The sequence below is a fragment of the Strix aluco genome, chromosome 5 (assembly GCF_031877795.1).
Source record: "Strix aluco isolate bStrAlu1 chromosome 5, bStrAlu1.hap1, whole genome shotgun sequence".
Taxonomy (NCBI): domain Eukaryota; kingdom Metazoa; phylum Chordata; class Aves; order Strigiformes; family Strigidae; genus Strix; species Strix aluco.
In genome coordinates, this window is record NC_133935.1 from 87,859,483 (window position 1) to 87,877,348 (window position 17,866).

General features: G+C 44.3%; 1 protein-coding gene across 1 annotated transcript in view; it reads left to right on the forward strand.

Moving 5' to 3' along the window:
• The window catches only part of UBE2H (ubiquitin conjugating enzyme E2 H), a 57,939-nt gene that overhangs the window by 12,493 nt on the left and 27,580 nt on the right, over positions 1 to 17,866 (forward strand). Inside the window, exons 2-3 of the mRNA XM_074828131.1 lie at positions 15,108 to 15,184; positions 15,887 to 15,961. Of these exons, the coding sequence (XP_074684232.1) occupies positions 15,108 to 15,184; positions 15,887 to 15,961 (152 nt within the window). The remainder of the gene's footprint in view (positions 1 to 15,107; positions 15,185 to 15,886; positions 15,962 to 17,866) is intronic.

Sequence of the window (17,866 nt, forward strand, 5' to 3'; positions counted from 1 at the left end):
ATCAATAACTACTTTTCAGCATTCGATTCTCCTGAAGTCACCCCAAAGGCATCACGATTTTGCAGCGTGCACGTTCTTCTCTGAGGAACTGAATGAAGCTGACCAGACTGCCACATGCGTCACAGAAACCCACATCAACTGTTTTTTAGATCATTACCAGACTGGACTAAATTTAGCATATGAGCCAGAAGTGTGAGTGTATCCAGCCTCCTGCCCGGTCCCTATTTCTGGGCTGTCAGCTTGGGCTGTGCCCTACCACCAGTCATACATCTGCTGAAGACGAGGGGTGAAATCCCTGTCTGCTGCTGCTTTTTAATCGCTCAGAGCAGGGACACAGCTGAGGTTTGTTTGCAAAGTTCCTGAAAAACACCATATGAAGTGGAGATGCAGTTGTAGGGAAGAGCCCGGGCAGTTTGCTGAGCTAATAATAGGATATGGAGCTTCTCACCTCGTGGATGATGGGCTTGAGTCCCATCTAGGGCTGACGGTGGCTCCAGGTGGCCAAGAGGAGAAGCCGGTCCAGTTTTTGGTTGCCTGTGTATCACTTGATAGCCCGAAAGCTGTGGATTGCTGAACTGGTTGCTGCTGGAGATCTGTGCAGGTTTGGGGGTAGGAACAACTCGTGCTCCAGAGTGAAGGGGGAAGCACTTTTTTCATTAACCTTAAAATACATCTCAAGTAGGGAGTGTTCCCACTGCCTTTCTTTCAAGCCCCGCATCTCTGCTAAAATTGTCGGGATGGCAGAGATGAGTAAAGGGAGGGAAAATAAGTCACTCTGACAGTACAAGGGAAAATTTCAAGGCTGCTGGGAGCTATGTGCTGGTTCTGCAGTTCCAAGCTGTCCTTTATTTTAACTTCCTCGGTTGTTTCGGTATTCTGTTTATTTGCGGTAGCATACTGGTTAATTGGGGGGTTTCTGTGGATTAGTAATATTGTCATCTAAAATGGCTTAAAGTGTGTCAAGTCTGCTTAATTCTGATTTATTAAAGAAGGCTGTGATAAATGTGTGTCTTTGAAACTCTTGCTGGGTCTGCTGGGGGTCACCTGTAATTCAGAGCATCTGGCAGAGGTCAGTGCTAGGCTTTTTGTTCTGTACTGGTGTAAGCTCTGGGGGCTTTTTTCAGCTCATCTCTGAAGGAGGAGATACTTCAAACTCGGTGACAAAATCCCACTTTTCAGGCAGCTGCACCCGCTAATGACTAAACTGTGTTAATTAGTTTTTAGTGCAGTTGCAGTAGTGTTCTTTTGTCCCTTCTATAATGGTGATCCAAACAGATGATGTCAAGGAATCTTCTGTTTCAGCTGAATTTAACTAATTATAAGAAAGCACTGCCTTTACTCTCCAAAGCTCAATAACACAGTCTAAAAGCTGGGAATAGCAGTGGTCTAACAACAGCATTTGTATTGATGGTGTGGCTTGTATTACAGTGATGTATGCAAAACTCGGTTACAAAGTTCAGTTTTAAATTGACTGCTTTTTGGGGGGTGGGGGGGGGGATCCACCTAACAAACTTCAGGTTTTGTTATTCCTGCAGGAAACCTTGAGGCAAGTGTTCTTCTGTGGACATAAATTGGGATGGCTAATTTGTAAAACTCCCCTGGGCTCTGTCTTCAGATAACTGATGTGCCTCTCGTTAGGCAGTTGAGAGGGAAGGGGGATAATTAAGCCTGAGCAGATGTGCTAGAACAAGCTTTTGGATCAGAAGCAAAAGGGCTGGGTGATGAGGAAGGAGCTCCTGACTCCAGCAAGTGCAAACTCGCTTCTCTGTCCTGGTCCCCCTCTCCAAGTGGACTTGTCACTTCTGTTGGATAGGAAGTTTTGCTTCAGAGAGCTTTAAAATGGGCAGCTGTGAGAGCAACTTCAAAACCCTCCCAGGGAAACTTCCCAGTCTCTCTCCAGCCTTTCCATCTGTACAGCTCAGAGGTGCTTTCAGAGGAAACTGCTTGGCCACAGCGAGGAGGACTATGTGTTCATGTGTTTTAGCAACACCCTCTGCTGTTCTGCTGGTCATATTTTAAAAAAAAACCAAACAACAACCACCTGCCTTTTTCCCTTCCTCTGATTGTGGTGGTATCGCTTGTGCCGGAGCGGCTTTAGCGAACCCCTATCTTCCTGTGAGATGCTGAGATCAGAGCCTTCGCGTAGCTAGAGAAAGCCACGGAGCTTGAGAAATAGCCTGGGCGACTTGCTTTTGCTTCTGGTGCAGCTGCTGAGGGAAGGCCTGGTCTTCAAAGCCTGGAAACCGTTAAAAAAAAAAAAAAAAAAGGTATTTGACATGACTGAATGCAGTGTGGTGGGTGTCCCAGGGTGAGGGCACCCTCTGTTCTGGGCACCGGTGCCACCCCAGCTCTGCCTCGCTGTGGTTTTGTTGGTGGCTGGCGAGCTCAGGCCTGCTGGTGCATTCACATCTACAAACAAAGCCCCCAACGCTTTGTCAGGCTCCTTCCTTGGCAACCTTTCTGCTGCGTCCCTAAAGCTTGCCTTTCCGTTGCACAAGGAAGCTCGTGTGGGGATCATTGTTAGTCTCCAAGTATGGCTCTTTCATGTCTTCCTCTCAAACACAATGTATCTTTATACCTTAAACTTCAGGAAAATCCTGTGCAGTTAATCCTTTGGGAAAGGCCAAAAACCCCTCGGAAGTGCCCGAGACTTTTAAAGTTTGCAGGCGAATATTTAACTTCTTGGTGCAAAAGCTGATGGTGGGAGCTGGATGCCAGAGGAATTGCTGAGACTGACAGAAGCACCAGCCTATTTTCTTAAATTTCCAAGGCTGATAAAGAAATGAACTTTTTACAGATATTTTGGTGATTAACCAACAAAGCTGTGCCATGTTTGCAGTTAGTGGCGGATGGATGGGAAACACCATGTATCGACCTTCTGCCTAACCTTGGAAATGTTTTTTCTCGAGACGAATACAGCCGTAAGCTGACCTGACTTGGAGCAGGTAGAAAGCTGAGTGATAAACCCATCTTTGTAAACTAAACCTTTAAATACAGGTGGCCAAATGGACTGAACAAAATAAAGCCGGGGCAAAACCACTTGCCTTGTGCATCTCGTCTGTTTACAGCCAGCACTGGGACATTGGATCTGTTTATGGGATCTATTGAGGAAGCACTGAACAGGCTACAGTGCCCCATTGCTCTCATTACATACTAAGAATAAAGAGGATAATTGATTTAATAGCGATGACAACGGCATATTGGATTGTTGTAGGCATTTGTGTACAAAACTGTGGCATGCAGGAAGCTCCTATGCTTTTAGCAAAACTGAACTGCAGTTTCCTGGTACATGAGACTGTTTTGTGTTTTCTCTATATTGCAGGTGACCTAGAAAGCAGTGTCTATAAGCTTTGGCTGCTGTGTGTAACCAAGGTCTGAAAGGTGCTTGTTCCTAAATAAGTTTTTTAATGCTTTGGTTTGAGCGAAAACAGTGTATGGTCTGTGTTGGAAACTGTGGTCGTGGTTGTCATAACTTCACTAGTTCTGTGATTCAGATATAAAGTCATCTCTCGCTTCATCCTTCAGGTCATTTGTGTTAAAAACCTGAACAACATTGTGTGTAAAATCCTGTCTGAGCTGTTCCTTTAAAACATCATTCCTGAGATACCTTTTAACAAAACCAAGGAGGGGAGAAGCAAATCTGATCCCTCCAGAAGTTCTGGCAGGCTCTGTCAGGACTCCTTGCTGTCGCAGAGAGAAGAGGACAAATCTGATCCTTGCGGTTTTGCAAGCAGTCTATAAAAGGCATAGTGCTCTTCGGTTCCCCATCACCATTTTCAGATGTGCCCTTCCAAGGTGTGGGTGCTGTATCGACAGACTTGTTAATGACAGCATTTGGTTAATGGACGTAGTAAGCCCTTTGCATAAGCAAGAGGTAGACAGCCCCAAGGGTGATGTTCATCCTGATGATTTTTCACCTGCTAGTGAGCCAGTCAGTGCATTGTCTGCTGTCTGCTGAACCTGAGAATCAGCACAAGAGCAGAATGTAACTTGTTCTTGAAAAAATGTATTTCTAATAAAGTGGTTTGAAAGGAACAGAAATCCGCAGGTGCCTCGGGGTATGATCTGCCCTGAAACAAACACCTGTATCTGCTCAAGCATTGTGTGTTACTTCAAATTGGGCTGTTACAGGTGGTGGGAAATCTGGATTGAAGCCACACAATTACTGTTCTCCTGTGTTACTTGAGGTCAAGGGAACTGTGCTAATCTCTAGCTTAATTTCCAAATTCAGTTTGCTTTTATTTCCTACACCCATGGTGTAGAAATACCGGTGGTTTCTGAGAGTTGTTTTAAAGCTCGTTTCTTTGAGGACTGGCAGATAACAACCCTCCTCCAGGAAGGCTCAGAAATGCTGGAGCTTCTGCCTTGAGTAGCAAAGTATTCTGTAACAACTAAATGTAAGTTGTGCCCTGTTCTTCAGAGGGAGAAATAATTTCTAGAATATCTTTGAGAGACCTTACTGCCTTTCTGGTTGGTACAGGGAACACCTGGATGGGTGACAGTTCAGAGCTAGGATTTTGGATATTAAGCACAAGCTCAGGACATTAATTGTTGTTGAATGCCTAAAGTTGAAGAAGCTTCATGAGGACCAGCGCTACTTAATTTTCACTGGCACTGTCCACTTCAATACTTGCTCTGGGCTCTGAGTCTTATTTACAGTTTAAGCACAACTTGCTCTAGCTGGCATTTCAAATGGTTGTTGCTGTCTCAATTCTGAAGAGTAGAGTTTACAAAATCCTTCAAAAAACCCCAGTGCAGATGTGACCTCAGTGAGCAAGAAATACATCATTCAGTATTTCCACGTACTCTCACATCTGCGGGTGTGGGGTTGGAAGGAGCTCTGCAAAACAACGCTAGGCTGTACACAGCTTAGTATCCTTGGTGTAAGAGGTGCTTACAGAGCAGCTCTGTCTTTTGTTTCTGCTCTGATGTTTCAGATACTCTGTTCCAGCTGTCGGCTCCATTAGGTTTATAGCAAAGGTCAGCAAAGCAAACCTCTTCCATAGATCCGGTTTTAAAGCAAGCGGAGGCAATACTTCTAAGTAGGTGCCCCACAGCTATCTTTCCAGTCACGTTGCCAAACCCTTTTGTACTTGTTAGAAAGGCAGCCCGTCTCGCTCTCATCGCATATGCTTATCACATGGACCAGTTCTTGGTGTGTTGCCAGGGTTTTTGCACTAGACCAGCACTTCCTGGTGAGTCTCACCTCTGTTGTACTTGTACACCAAAAAAAAAAAAAGTCCCACTGAATTATGTTCGTGGCAGGCCATGGAGAGCTGTCATGATATCCTGATTCCAAGGCAGTGGGGTTCTAGACAGGACTTTAAATGTCTTTCCACCAGCCTCTAGGTTTTAATAGTTCAGACATGAGTTTGTTTGTGCAAAGCCTCTTTTATAGAGGACTTCAGGATTTTTGTTGAAGAAAAATCCTGGTGTGAGGTGTTTATTAAAACAACTCTCGGGATTCCCACGTTTAACACTTTCTCAATTCAGTGTTACGATATAGTTCAAGCCAATGCAGCATATCAGCATCCCCTCGGTGAGTCTCTGTGGCCCAATTGAACATCCCTTACAGGCAAGAAAAGAAAGATCCTGGTAGAGAGGAGCAAAGAGGATGGGGACTCTGGTTCCAGAGCTGGTAACTGCTCTGTGCCAAAGTATCTTAAAATTAAGCTTATGTTCAACAGAATATAACTCAGTGTACCAGAATGAAAATATTTGCTTTGACGCTCTCTCCTTCCCCTCATTAAACTCTTTATCTTGTTTAAAACCAAGAACTTGAGATATTTCTAGATTATTTTTTTTTTCCTAAATAAAAACGCTTGCCAAAGCTCAGCTGCTGACCTCTTCTGTGTCTGTCTGCTTTGACTACAGACATGTCACGTCCCAAGGGCTTTACAGCCTGAGGAGATGGTTGGTTATACATTTGGGGCTTTATGTGGCTGCTGCTGAGGTGGCTTGACATGCTTGCAGTTTCTAAATGACTGTGTAGGTTTCTTGGAGTGGAAAAGCATTTCAGTAAAGTCTACAGAAACCTAAACCAAACTTCACTTGAGGGAAAAGGCCACATCTTAAAATAATACCTGTCTTCGGGAAGCCTAAATTAGTGAAATATTCAACTGTGCAAACATGTGAAAAGCATTTTGCTTTTAACAAACCTGGTACATTCTTGTAAAACGTGTGATGGGGCACAGCCCCCAAAACAGTTAAATCTTAGGCTTGGTGTCAGATCTAGCACACAGTTGGGGTCACGCTCTCAATTCCATGGTTTTACAACCACCGTTTCTCTTTCAGAGCATTTCGGCACTTCTTGAATCCTCACGAAGAGGAAATCAACAGTACCCAGCACACCTGGAAAAAGAAATGATTGTATTTTCTCCTTATGATATTTCACTTAAACCCACTTGAAATGTCTCAGTTTTTTGAGAAGTTTATTATTCGTACATTAAATACTCTGTTACCACCAGTATGTACAATCACTATGGTAACAAACTTCTCTGGATGGAAGCTGTAGCGATGCAAATATTGTATCTAGTGGTTTAGCTTAGAAACAGATGCACATCTGCAAACTACTACTGCTGTTGTCTTTGTTTCTGGACCTGACTCTGGTTTCCCTCGTGACCGACTTTAAATGTCAACGTAGTGAGTTCTGTGACTTCTGGCTTGGTGGCTGGCAGAGAGCACAAGGTTCCTGATTATTTCTGCCTTGTTCACGCCAGGTGAGCGGCTTGTATCGAACTCTTGGGGAGCTCGAGCGTCGGGTCAGAGGAGGAGACCAGTGTAATCGTATTGTGGGGACATTTTTGCCTCTCCAGTTATCCCCGAGAAGCCCAGGCCCTTACGCTCCTGCATCGTGGCTCTGCACGTTGTCTTCCTTGCTAGTCCTTTCTGGTGGGATGCCTTCCTCAAACTGGGCAGTCATCTCCAGCTAGGATCCATTTAAGGAGTTTGCTAATTGACAGTCGCTTATAATTATGGACTAATTTCACTTAAATTCTCTTGGATCCTAGCATGTCATTTTTTATTGAGATTCAAAGAAATGTTGTGCTTGTGGAGGCAATGCTGTGTTGCGTTATGGTCATGCACGGGAACATCACTTAAGCTGTATTGATCAAAACTTCATTCCGACACGCTTTCATCGAGTCCAGTCCCTTTCTTTCATGCTTAAAAATCCCATGTGCCATCTTCTTCTCCCCACGACTAATGCATCTCCCCACCTTTCTTGAGCAGCACCTCAGCAGCCCTTGTGTAGGTCACAGTTTTAAGTGGTTTCAAGCCGTTTCTGTCCAACATGCTGCTCCTGGGACTGACCAGCACTGCGTGTAGCACCGAAACACCGTCATCTCACAAGCAAAGCTCTGCTGCGATGCAAATCAGGAGGTGTCACCCTGGGCCCATACATGTTCTCATCCCGAATTGTGCTTGGCTAATGATACCAATGATAATGAAACGAGGGCCTGATGCTTGTACATGTTGTGTTCTTCCTTGTCTGTAAATGCAAATTAATTGCAGGGTAATCAGCACTGCAAAACTGGTGTTTGGCTACAGCGCTCGTTATCTGCTGTCAAAGTGGCACTGATTGTGTTCCCATCTAATCTGATTGTGAAGGAACTTTTGGTGCCACCGCTGCAATTAAATGTTGACCCATCCAGTGAAAGCTTGAGAACACAGTTTTAAACAAGTTTATTCCAATCTGTTTTCTCTACAGCAAAAAAAGTATGTGATACCTCTTCTTCTAAACAAGTTGAAACTTTTCAAGGGAGCAGCACAGAGTTAGGAAGCGCAATGAATTAATTTGTTTTCTGAAGGAAAAGGGCAGTATTACCCAATCCAGCATGGTATGACAACCTTGTTGTCTTTTTGTGGTGGTTCCCCTCACTTCTAGTGAGGGAAGACCAGATTTGAAGCCTGGAGTGTAGGAGAAATGCTGACTTAGTTTCTAATCGATTCATAGCAGGCAACTCGTATGCAAAGTGACTTCTGGGGAAAGCTGGCTTTTCCTTCTACCTCTTCCTTCTTACTCCAGTTTCTTGGCACAAAGTTTAGTGGAGAGCGGCCAGACCTAAATCATCAGGAGCTCCAAAGAAAGCGAGCCAGACCGGAGGGCTTGCTGGAGCAGCAGTTCCTTCTCCCAAAACCGCCGATAACTCTCCCGAGGTGTCTTTCAGTACACGTGGCTGCGCTTGGAAATTGCCTTTTGATGGGGTTTATCTTGGGGAAATTTGCCATCCTTGACATGAAATTGTGAAGAGTGTGTGCAGAATAACTTAAGAATGCTCTTTCTCGTGTGATTTCTCATCTTGGTCGTTTAAAATCTGGTAGAGAAGTGGTGAGTAAGGGTGTTTGTTTTTTTTTTTAAAGAGAAGATGCATTTCTAACAAGAAAACGCTTGTGTGCAATAAAATAGAAACTCGGTGACCAAGTGCAGGTTGCTGTTCAGTTATTCATTTGCTATTCCCTTGCTTCCAGAGCATTTTCAGCTGTAATCGTAACCAGCCATCATCTTAGAGTGAGTGAAACCACCTTTGTGTAATGCCCTCCTCGGTTCACTTGTCGCAGCAGTAAGGAGGGCGGAGGGCTGGGAAAGCTGGTTGTCTTCAGAGCTTTCCGTGACTGCCCACGAGTGACTTGCTGTTCTCCTTCTTTACACTGTAGGATTTAAGTGAGTTTTGTGTCTTTCAAAGCTGTGGGATTCCTGGGCAAGCCCAGTTCAGACAAAGGAAGATTAAGGGTTGCCCCAGGTATGTGAAGATAAACTGCAGATGGCCCCAGTGGTGTCTTCCCTTCTTGGAGCTGGTGCAGACCATGGGGCTGTGGATACCGACACCAGAAATTGTGCAGCACAACATCCTTGGCAATTAGCAAACCTATTTCTAGTGCTAAAAAAGCCCTTTGCTTGAAGCTGGAAACTCTGAGTGGTGCCCTGTGGCAACGAGAATAACTAGCTTGGGGGAAAAACAATGGATTTTAATAATCTGAATGGGTTTAGCCTGGAGTTCTCAAGAAGTTTGCTACAAATGGGGTGACTAAAAAGTGCTGCCTCTTGCTGCTCAAAGAAAACACAAGAGGGTTTTTTTTTCTTTATAACCTTTTTCGCTTCTGACTAAGTGTCCTTTCTTCTGGTGCGCTGCAGGGATAGACAGAAGTGTGAGGAAAGTTAAATTTGAGTAAAGGCCAGAGACTTTTACTTGGGGAAAATAAGAATAAATATTCCTGATGCTTAAAGCATCAAAGTCCTGATGCCAGCTGTGGTTTTGGATGTGCAGCTGGCACCTCAGGTAACTTGTATCAGATAAAAGCAGGGAGTTTAGAGGAGGCAAGGCAGCCTGTGAAGGTTTGGAGGCAAGGAGGCAACTGAGCTGAACTTGCCCTTTTGCTGCCCACATGTCAGCGTAACCAGTAACGCTGCTAAATCACAGGGCTCCTTACAGGTAACTGCAGGTTGTGTAAGCGTTTCTCAGAGTGGAACTCGTTCACCTTTGTAAGAAAATAAACATGAATAGCCATCAGTCCCAATATTAGAGGCTATTTTTGTTGCAAAATTCTTCTTGCAAGTACTTCAGAAGAATTCACCCCTCTGATGCCTTGAACAAGCAGAGTGGTGCTTTTTGTACCACGAGCAGCTGGAGTGGCCGCGCTTCCATCGCATGGGTGGTGTAGCGGCACCACTCGCTGACTGCAAAGCTCTTTGTGAAGGAAAAAATCAGCTCTATTAATCCCATTTTTAAAATGGCCTTTGTCACAAAATATGGCGAGTTATTTTCTCAAAGATGGGTTCTCAGCTGCTTCGGTAGTAGAGCTGGATGATCTTTTTTTTTTTTTTAAATATACATAGGTGTGGTCTTATGATTTTCCCTCAAATTCAGAATGTCCTTTCTGGCGAGGTCCTTCACCTGGAAGGATAGCTGTGGACAAGTCTCTAAGTAAGAGAGGACATGGCAGAGATCCTTAGAAGGCAGGGACTTGCTTTCTGGTAATGGCCATCGACCTATCTGTGACTTATATTGAGATGCACATAGATAAATATACAACTTCTATTTTTCCCTGGGGCATCCCAGCTTTCTGCTTTGTCTGCCTCTCTGGGGCAGGCTGCTCATGGCCATTTGTGTTGCTAGGCTTGCAAAAAATATTTTCAGTGAAATAGTTTTATCTGGAAAACTGATTTGCCCAAGCTTATAACTTATGTTAATTTTAAAGAAACTTAATGAAGGGATTTTTTTTCAGGCTAAATGTTTGCCAGGAAAAAGCCACTCAACCCTGCAAACAGACTAGCCATCTGTTGGCCGCGATGTTCATGTGGGATTTTGGGAGATCTGGGTGTGAAGTTAAATCCCAACAATTTTTTTTTTATTACTGCAGGGGAGATCCAGCCCTACGGTGGTGGGTGGCCCTGCACAAGGATGAGGGAATGGGAACTCGACCCTGGAACAGGCAAATCCACAGCGGCCAGATTATTTCTGAGTGATGGTTGGGCAGTCTCTCTCTCTCCAGATCTGAAAGGTTTTGTGTGTTTTTTGTCCCAATGCAGAATGGGCAAAATGCTTTAAATCACTTCTCATTCTGACCAAAGAAACAATTTCCTACAAGCTCAACCCTGAACAATAGAGCCTTGATCTTGATAGGGGGCTGTGGATGTTACTGTAATGCTAATACGTGGCGCGGTTGGCCTTTGCGCTTCTGGCACATTTCAGGCACTATATAGGGAGTCTGTAATCAGCTGCAGAAAAATTCCCTTCTGTGTCTCTCCTAGCAACCCCTTCTGAACTGATATTTGAAAATAAGCTTGCTTTCTATATCATGATCTAAATATTTTTGACACTTACTGTCATTAAAATTCTCTTAATAGTTTTGGGACTAAGGTAATTTATCTTCAGGTTCTCGAGACTCCCTTCTAGGTTCTGTGGTCTTAAGGTAAAGCTTTTGAACTTCTAATCTGTTAGAAACCTGACTTGTATCCAGATTTTGCTCTTTTCTCTTGACTTTTACACTGGCTATATTTGACACAAAGTCAAATTAGTATATTGAGATGATAAAGAGATAAAAGCAGCAAGGCCATAAGTCATCTAGACTAGTAGGAGCAAGCTGAGACTCTTGAAAGGGATTTGGTTGTATTTTTGTTAAACATTTTAGCGCATGTGATGTGTTACAGGCTGGTTTTCTACCTCTGTAATCTTGACCCCGTATACACACAGAGTAGCCGCGTGTCCTGCTGTGGAAACAAGGCAGACTGTTCGTAGCGGTATGAACCACTGGATTGCCACTAAAATTGAGAACGATACATTCTTTATCTGTTACCTGCTCGTTTTCTCTCTGCAAATCTGAATTAACGGAGAGTGCAGTGGCAGAGTGTGGGCATAGAGGAATTCGTCTGGACAGAGTAGACTAAAACAAGGTGAGAGGTTTGTGGTCTTTCCCCTAAATGCTGGCAGTGTGTGTGAAGTCCTGAGCGCTCGCAGGAGTGCTTTCTGCACAGATTTACATCTGTAGCCGATGAAAGATGTGGATGGGAATCCTGGATGCAAATATAGCTATCCTGGGAGAGATGTGCAGGGGCTGGTGTGAACAGTCTGGTCACTTTAATTATGGAAATCTTGCTCCAGATTCTTGATGTTCTTTTCCTGGGGCTTCCTGAAGCTGTACTGGGTTTGCTAAAGACCTGGAGCATTTCTCCTTCCGGGGAGCTACTTGGGCTTGCTGCAGGATCCGGCACCAGGCCCCATCTAGCTCCGAATGCAGGAGGGGAGGTTTGTTGTGCCATAGGCACAACTGGGTTCCTTAAGTCCTGTGGGTCTCCAAACCGGCAACTCTTTTTTGGGTCTGAGATGGCTCATTAATTGCTGGCGTGTTTGGAATGGGATTCATTTGGGATTTGGTTGTAAGACTTCTGCCTTATGGAAAAAATCTGTCTGAGCTGAGAAAATAGTTGGGTCAGAGCCTGCGTTCTTTACTCTGAGATACGTTGCCATGAGCTGTGGTGGAGCTTTTTCTGGGAACGTGGTCCAGACAGTCTTCCGAATGGGTCAAGTCCCTCGTGCTTTTCCCTTGTGGTGCTAGAGGGTTCCCTGGTACTGCTTTGTGGGATGGAGAAGCCTTGAGGTCTGCTTTGGGTTCCTGGTCTTCCTGCAGTCCCAGATATGTAATAAATATTTCCTTTTCTGAAGACTTCCTGGAGATGGAAAGAGCTCATAGGGTGTAAATGTTCTTCTTTCTGTAATTGCTCCATGCACCTCTCCCGGGAATGCCCTCAATCGTTTTGTTAGTGGGATTTTGACCTTTCATATTCCTGGGCATCTCTACCTTTTTGAGAAAATTTGGTGGAGAGGGGAAAGGGAAGATGGTTCACTTCCCCTTCACTAAGATTTGTCTTAGAAAGTGGGGGCTCATATGGAATTTGCCTCGTGCCCAGGAAAGCAGGCTTCCCCAGCTTCCTCAGTTCTACTAATACATTTCCAGAGATTTCCCCTGTGTTGATACAAGGGATTTATTGCTGAAGTTCACTTTGGTTTCAGTCTGTCCTCAAACTCTTTTATCATGTAAATAAACAATGTGATTATTCCCAAAGTTAGCATCTGCATCCCTTTCATGAACCTAACTCACTTGCTGGGTTTTTTTTGTAGGAATTGTAGGTCCTTACTACAACAGGGACAATAATCAAATACGGCACCGCATTGCTTACTAATAGTTTTTTGAACTTGGGAACACCAGAGCTGAGTCTGAGTGCAGAAAGCTCTGCTTTAATTTATCGTCGATATTAACTTGCGGAGCCGAAGAGCATATAAGCTGCAGCTGCTCAGGAGCTCGCTCTGAAGATCAGACTGGGAGAGCTGTTTTTTATTAAGTGGTACTTGATTTAGTCCTAAGTAAAACCATTTGTATTTAACCTGATCCGCGAAGCTGCTGTAAGTGTTAACATACTTCAGTATTAAACGTTTCACTCTTGGGCATCATCATGCACAGCGGGTTTGTGTAAGAGCCCGTTTCTGAACCTGGAATAGTTATCCATTAGGTGAGCGTGTACATGTTCAGACGAACTTAAGCTCAGTCAAGCCTGTATCTAAAACTTACTGTCATGGTACTGGGTGATGTGAAAAGACCTGGTGGTGAGTGTCCCTTAACATCAGGGCTGAAGCAAGCTGCAGTACTTCAGTGCTAAGCTACTCTCCGCAAACCTGTAGGGATGTAGCTTTTCCCAGAGATGGCTTTTAGCAGAGAAATCACTCGTACTTGGGGCAGTTAGGCATCGATCTGCCCTTTGTGAGCTGCTCTTGGGTGACTGCCAGGTGTAGCGAGCTACTTGCTATTTAACTGTAGGGCAGAGCAGTGTATGCTGAACCAAGAAAACTCCTGAGCCAAAACAAACCACTATAAACTTTTCTCCCTCCCCATGAGAATGAGGGAAGAGGGTTATTGCATCCAAATTCTTTTGGAGCTGGCACTGTGGGAAAACTCTGTCCAATCTGGGAGTCATTGTACTCGAGGAACTGTAATAAATCCTGACGGACCCTGCAGATGGGACTTGGATCCCCCGCATACGAGTATGCACGCAGGCTGCCACGATTGAATTGGCACTTCTGGATACAGGAGCCTCTAGTTTGTGATGTACCTTAAGCAGACTTCATGCATCGTAATGGGAGATCAGGGATAGGTCTGAGCTGAGAATTATTTGTTGCTGGTGGTAGGTCCCAGGCACTTCTGTTCCTGGTGGGTCAGGAATATTGAAGTGAGCACGGATGTGTGTGCCCAGGAGCACTGTTTGCTCAGTGCTATGAAGGTATGAGGGGGTCTGTGTAATTGCTGCAAACTGGAGAGCTTCCTGGGCAAATTTTGTGCCTTGAAAGCAGAAAACCTTTTGCATCAGAGTGAAAAATCTTGGTTGTAAAAGGGAACCTGGCTTCAGTTCCTCTTAGCCTGAGCGTTTCTGCCAAGTTCGCTACTGTGATGTTAAGGATCTTTTATTAGATATTCTGTGCTGTTGCCCCCTTCCCTCAAATGGGGGCAGCCTCTGTGGTGCAGAGCTGAAGCAGTCTGAAGTTCAGGTGGGAATAAACCTTTGATTTTTCTCCTGCTCTGTTTTTTTTCTGATGCTTCCCTCGTAATTCATATTAAGATTATTGATTAAAGGTAATTGCTGTAGGATATTATTCACAATCCATTAACCCTGATATATAGCAGAATTCTTCAGCAAGCTTGGGTGCTGAGACATCACCGTTAATTGTCGTAACTGAGCCTTACTTGAAATGAAGATTTCTTGCCTTTCCGTTTGTATTCCCTTCTTCCCAAAGCACTGGCGCTTTGATTCTTTCTTTTAAATGTTGAGAAATACAGTTGTTCTTTTCGCACTGTAACAGTGCCTCATAATCTCGCCCTTCTGCCATCTCTCTGAAGACGCAGAGTTTTTTGGTCTTGCAAGTCAAATTAACATGAGATTGCCGTAATTTGCATCGTAGCTGTGGGAGGCCATCTGACAGCGCCGAAGGCAGCCAAGGAGAATTGAATTCATCAGCTCTCGCATTTGTCAGAGCAGGGACTGGGGAGAGTTCTGCTCCTCTAATCTGGGCAGGAGAGTAAACATTTAATGTGAGCAGTTGGCAAGGGTGACTTTCTGCTTTGTGGCTCGTCTCCTGAGCGCTGGAAAGGAGAGAGATCTCCCAAGTCCTGGCCTCACCTTCGAGCCTTGCTCCTGGGGTTCATGTCTGTGTGCGGTGAGGCTTTGGAGCGGTTGCTGTTTCTGGATTTTTAGCTCCCCTCCACAGCCCGAATACATTTCCAAATACGTTGCTGATAGGGACTTGGCGTTTTCTTAAATCAGAGCTTATGCTGTGCAGAAGTAGATGAAAAACACTAAGCAGCTATGAGGGCAAGGGAGGCATCGTCTCAAGATTGCTTAATGCAGGGGAGGGGATTCTTCAGTGTGTTAAATTGGCTTTTACAAACGTCATTGTGGTGGTTTGGTCACTTAGATGTGTCAAGACACTTAAATTGCATGTCGTAGAATATTTTGAATATTTTAAACGATTTGGTCTGACAGGCTTCTAGCAAGTTATCCGTATCTGAGTAGACAGACTTTGTTTCACGGACTGAATGTTTTCCTTTACTTGATGTATCAGTATTGAGAGCAAACACGAAGTCACAATCTTAGGAGGACTCAATGAATTTGTTGTGAAGTTTTATGGACCACAAGGAAGTAAGTATGTGACCCAGCCCTTCTATAAAAACAAACTAATGGCTCATGGTGGGGAACAGTGAAATGACACATTCTTCTGGAGTGGAAGAAAAGATGAGCAAATCTAAGTGGGGGTGAGAAATCAAAGGGTAGCAGCGTTTGAAGGCTGCTCTCTGAAGGGCGGGGAGAAATACAACTGTGAGCATTAACGCAGATGAGCCACCTCCCTTGGTGATGAGCAGAGCTGGATACGGCCTTCGGACAACTCAGCCTTCAGCTACGGCCTTCAGCACCGCTCTTGTTGATCCTTATAAGGATCATGAGTTTCCTTATAAGAAACTCATAAGTTTCGCATCAGTCACCTGAGTTTTTGCAGAGTTTGTAATTAAGATGGCTTTCCTAGTGACTAGATCACAAGTCAGGTCTCCAGCGTGCCTTAATTTAGTAACATCTCTAAAGGTAAGGAGATTATTATAAAGTCTCTGTTTTTAATAAGGCTCTTATGTCTTTGTGCTGGGATCTTCAACAGTATCAGTTAAAATCATGTATTTCTTGTCAGGCAGCACAGGAAAAAGGCTTTTACCGTAGGAGGTTTGATATGAAATCTTACCCCCTGATGGAGCTAAGTGTTCTTCCAAAGATGTGTTTTGCTTAATGCTGTAGTTCTATTTATTCTCTCCTGAGTTATAAAGTGTCTAATACCTGCATTTTTTTTCATTGCAGCACCATATGAAGGTGGAGTATGGAAAGTTAGAGTCGACCTTCCTGATAAATACCCTTTCAAATCCCCGTCTATAGGTAACCAATAATCACTTTCAGTCAAAATCTTTTTACTGTTTATGACGGAGGGATGTTATTGCTTGCAGCATTGTTGCAGGTGAAATTGCACCAACCCTCAGTGCAATCGTAAGATCTTTACTTCAAGTCTGCAGAATGCTTTTACCATAGACTTCCAGATATCACGTGCCGAGCAGAGAGGAAGTTTGGTCTTTTGGCTGAAGGGCTAAGAGCTGGAAATGTGATTCAGTCACACGTTCATGTGTTGATGAACTGAGTCTCTCTACCATGTGCTTTTTTTTAATAATCTATCCATTTGTGGGTAAGGTGCAGGATACCACAGGGCATGCTGGAGCCTGTTTAGAAAAAATGACTCATTTAGTATGGAGAGCAAAGACCACAGTTGCATGTTCGTGGTTTCAGGGTGAACTAGCTTTTGGGACCTCTTGTCCAAAAGTGGATGGAAGTGAAGGCAGGAGCTGAAGCCTCTGTCCTCTTGGACTAGGTGATGCATATGCGGAAGAACATAGAAGCAGGGACCTACTGCCAGAAAAATTGCAGCTGGCTAGACTGGTCAGGCTTGTTTAACCTTCACGAGCAAATAGGAGGTTTGATAAGGCAATGTTCTTTAGACTGTATCCATCCTATCTTTGCCCTTGGGTAACGGTGATCTAACTCGGATGTCTTCTGGTATCTAACTTTAATCCAATCGCTTAAGCTATAAATAAAATAGCCAACATTGCTTGAAAAACTGGAGCAGATGCATAAAGTTCCAACATCTGTATTCTGGCGTATGAAATTAGTGCTGGTAACTCAGTGACATGGCACTTCTCCATCAGAAGGGCGTGCTTGTGGCTCAAACCACTGGAGGACTCTAAAGAATGGAGAAAACTGCCTGAGGAGAACTGATGTGGAAACTTGACTATATGGGTTGGACAAGATGGGTCCCTTCCAATATCAACATCCTGATTTGGAGTTGATAAGTATTGGCTGCTTTCTTAAAATAGACTCTTAGGCTAAGAGTGCCTTCTATTTAAGATCTTTCTCTTTCTGGTGTGAGAAATAATCTGTCTAGTTCCAAATGTGAATTGTGTCTTTTGGGAAAGAGCAACACTGTTTTTATTCCGTTCTTTACCTTTCTTTTTTTTCTGTTGAAACCTTAACCGAACCACAGAAATGTGCACACAGCTGACTAACAACGCAGTATTGCTGCAGCTATGCGAGCCCTTTTCTCCTTCCTCCTGAGTCAGCTCTGAAACTTGCTATAAACCTCTTGGGTTAGAGACTGTTTACGAGTTTCACAGTATGTTTATTTGGTGCCAGTCATTTTTCCCTCCCCACTTCTCAAGTGCCACAAACCGATGCAGATCAGGGTACTGTCATGTTGGCAATCTTAAATGTGGGCTGGCTACAGACAACTCTCAGAAAGCATATAAAACCCAGTTTCCTTGTTGTGAATTGCTTTGGTGCTAGTCTACTCAAGATTATTTTTCTTTCTCCTGATGTTCTTTCTGGGTGTATTGGAAATCAAGGTTGCTGGCTTAAAGCAAAACCAAACTTTCTTTCCAGTAGCCTATGAAGCCAATGCAGCTAAACGTTGGCCAGGCTCTTGTATATTCATAGTCCTGTTGATTTAGGCTCCCGTTACTTGCATAGAAGGTGGTAGGTTTGACCTTTCGGTGGTTTGGTTTGGAGGCTGTTTAGTGCTGGTTGGGATAGGCGGGAGTGGAAGGCAGCCTGGGGTCAGAGTTGGCCTAGCTGTATTTTCAGAACTGCTGCCACAAGGATGGGCCTTTCTCCTTGTGAACTTGGGGAGGGGAGTAGGTGGGTGGGTGGTTGTGGAGGGGGTTATTTTCTGCTCAAATTGCTTCGTCTCTTCTAATGTTGCTTTTGCTGTCTTCCTTTTAGTACAGCATCTTTCCATCC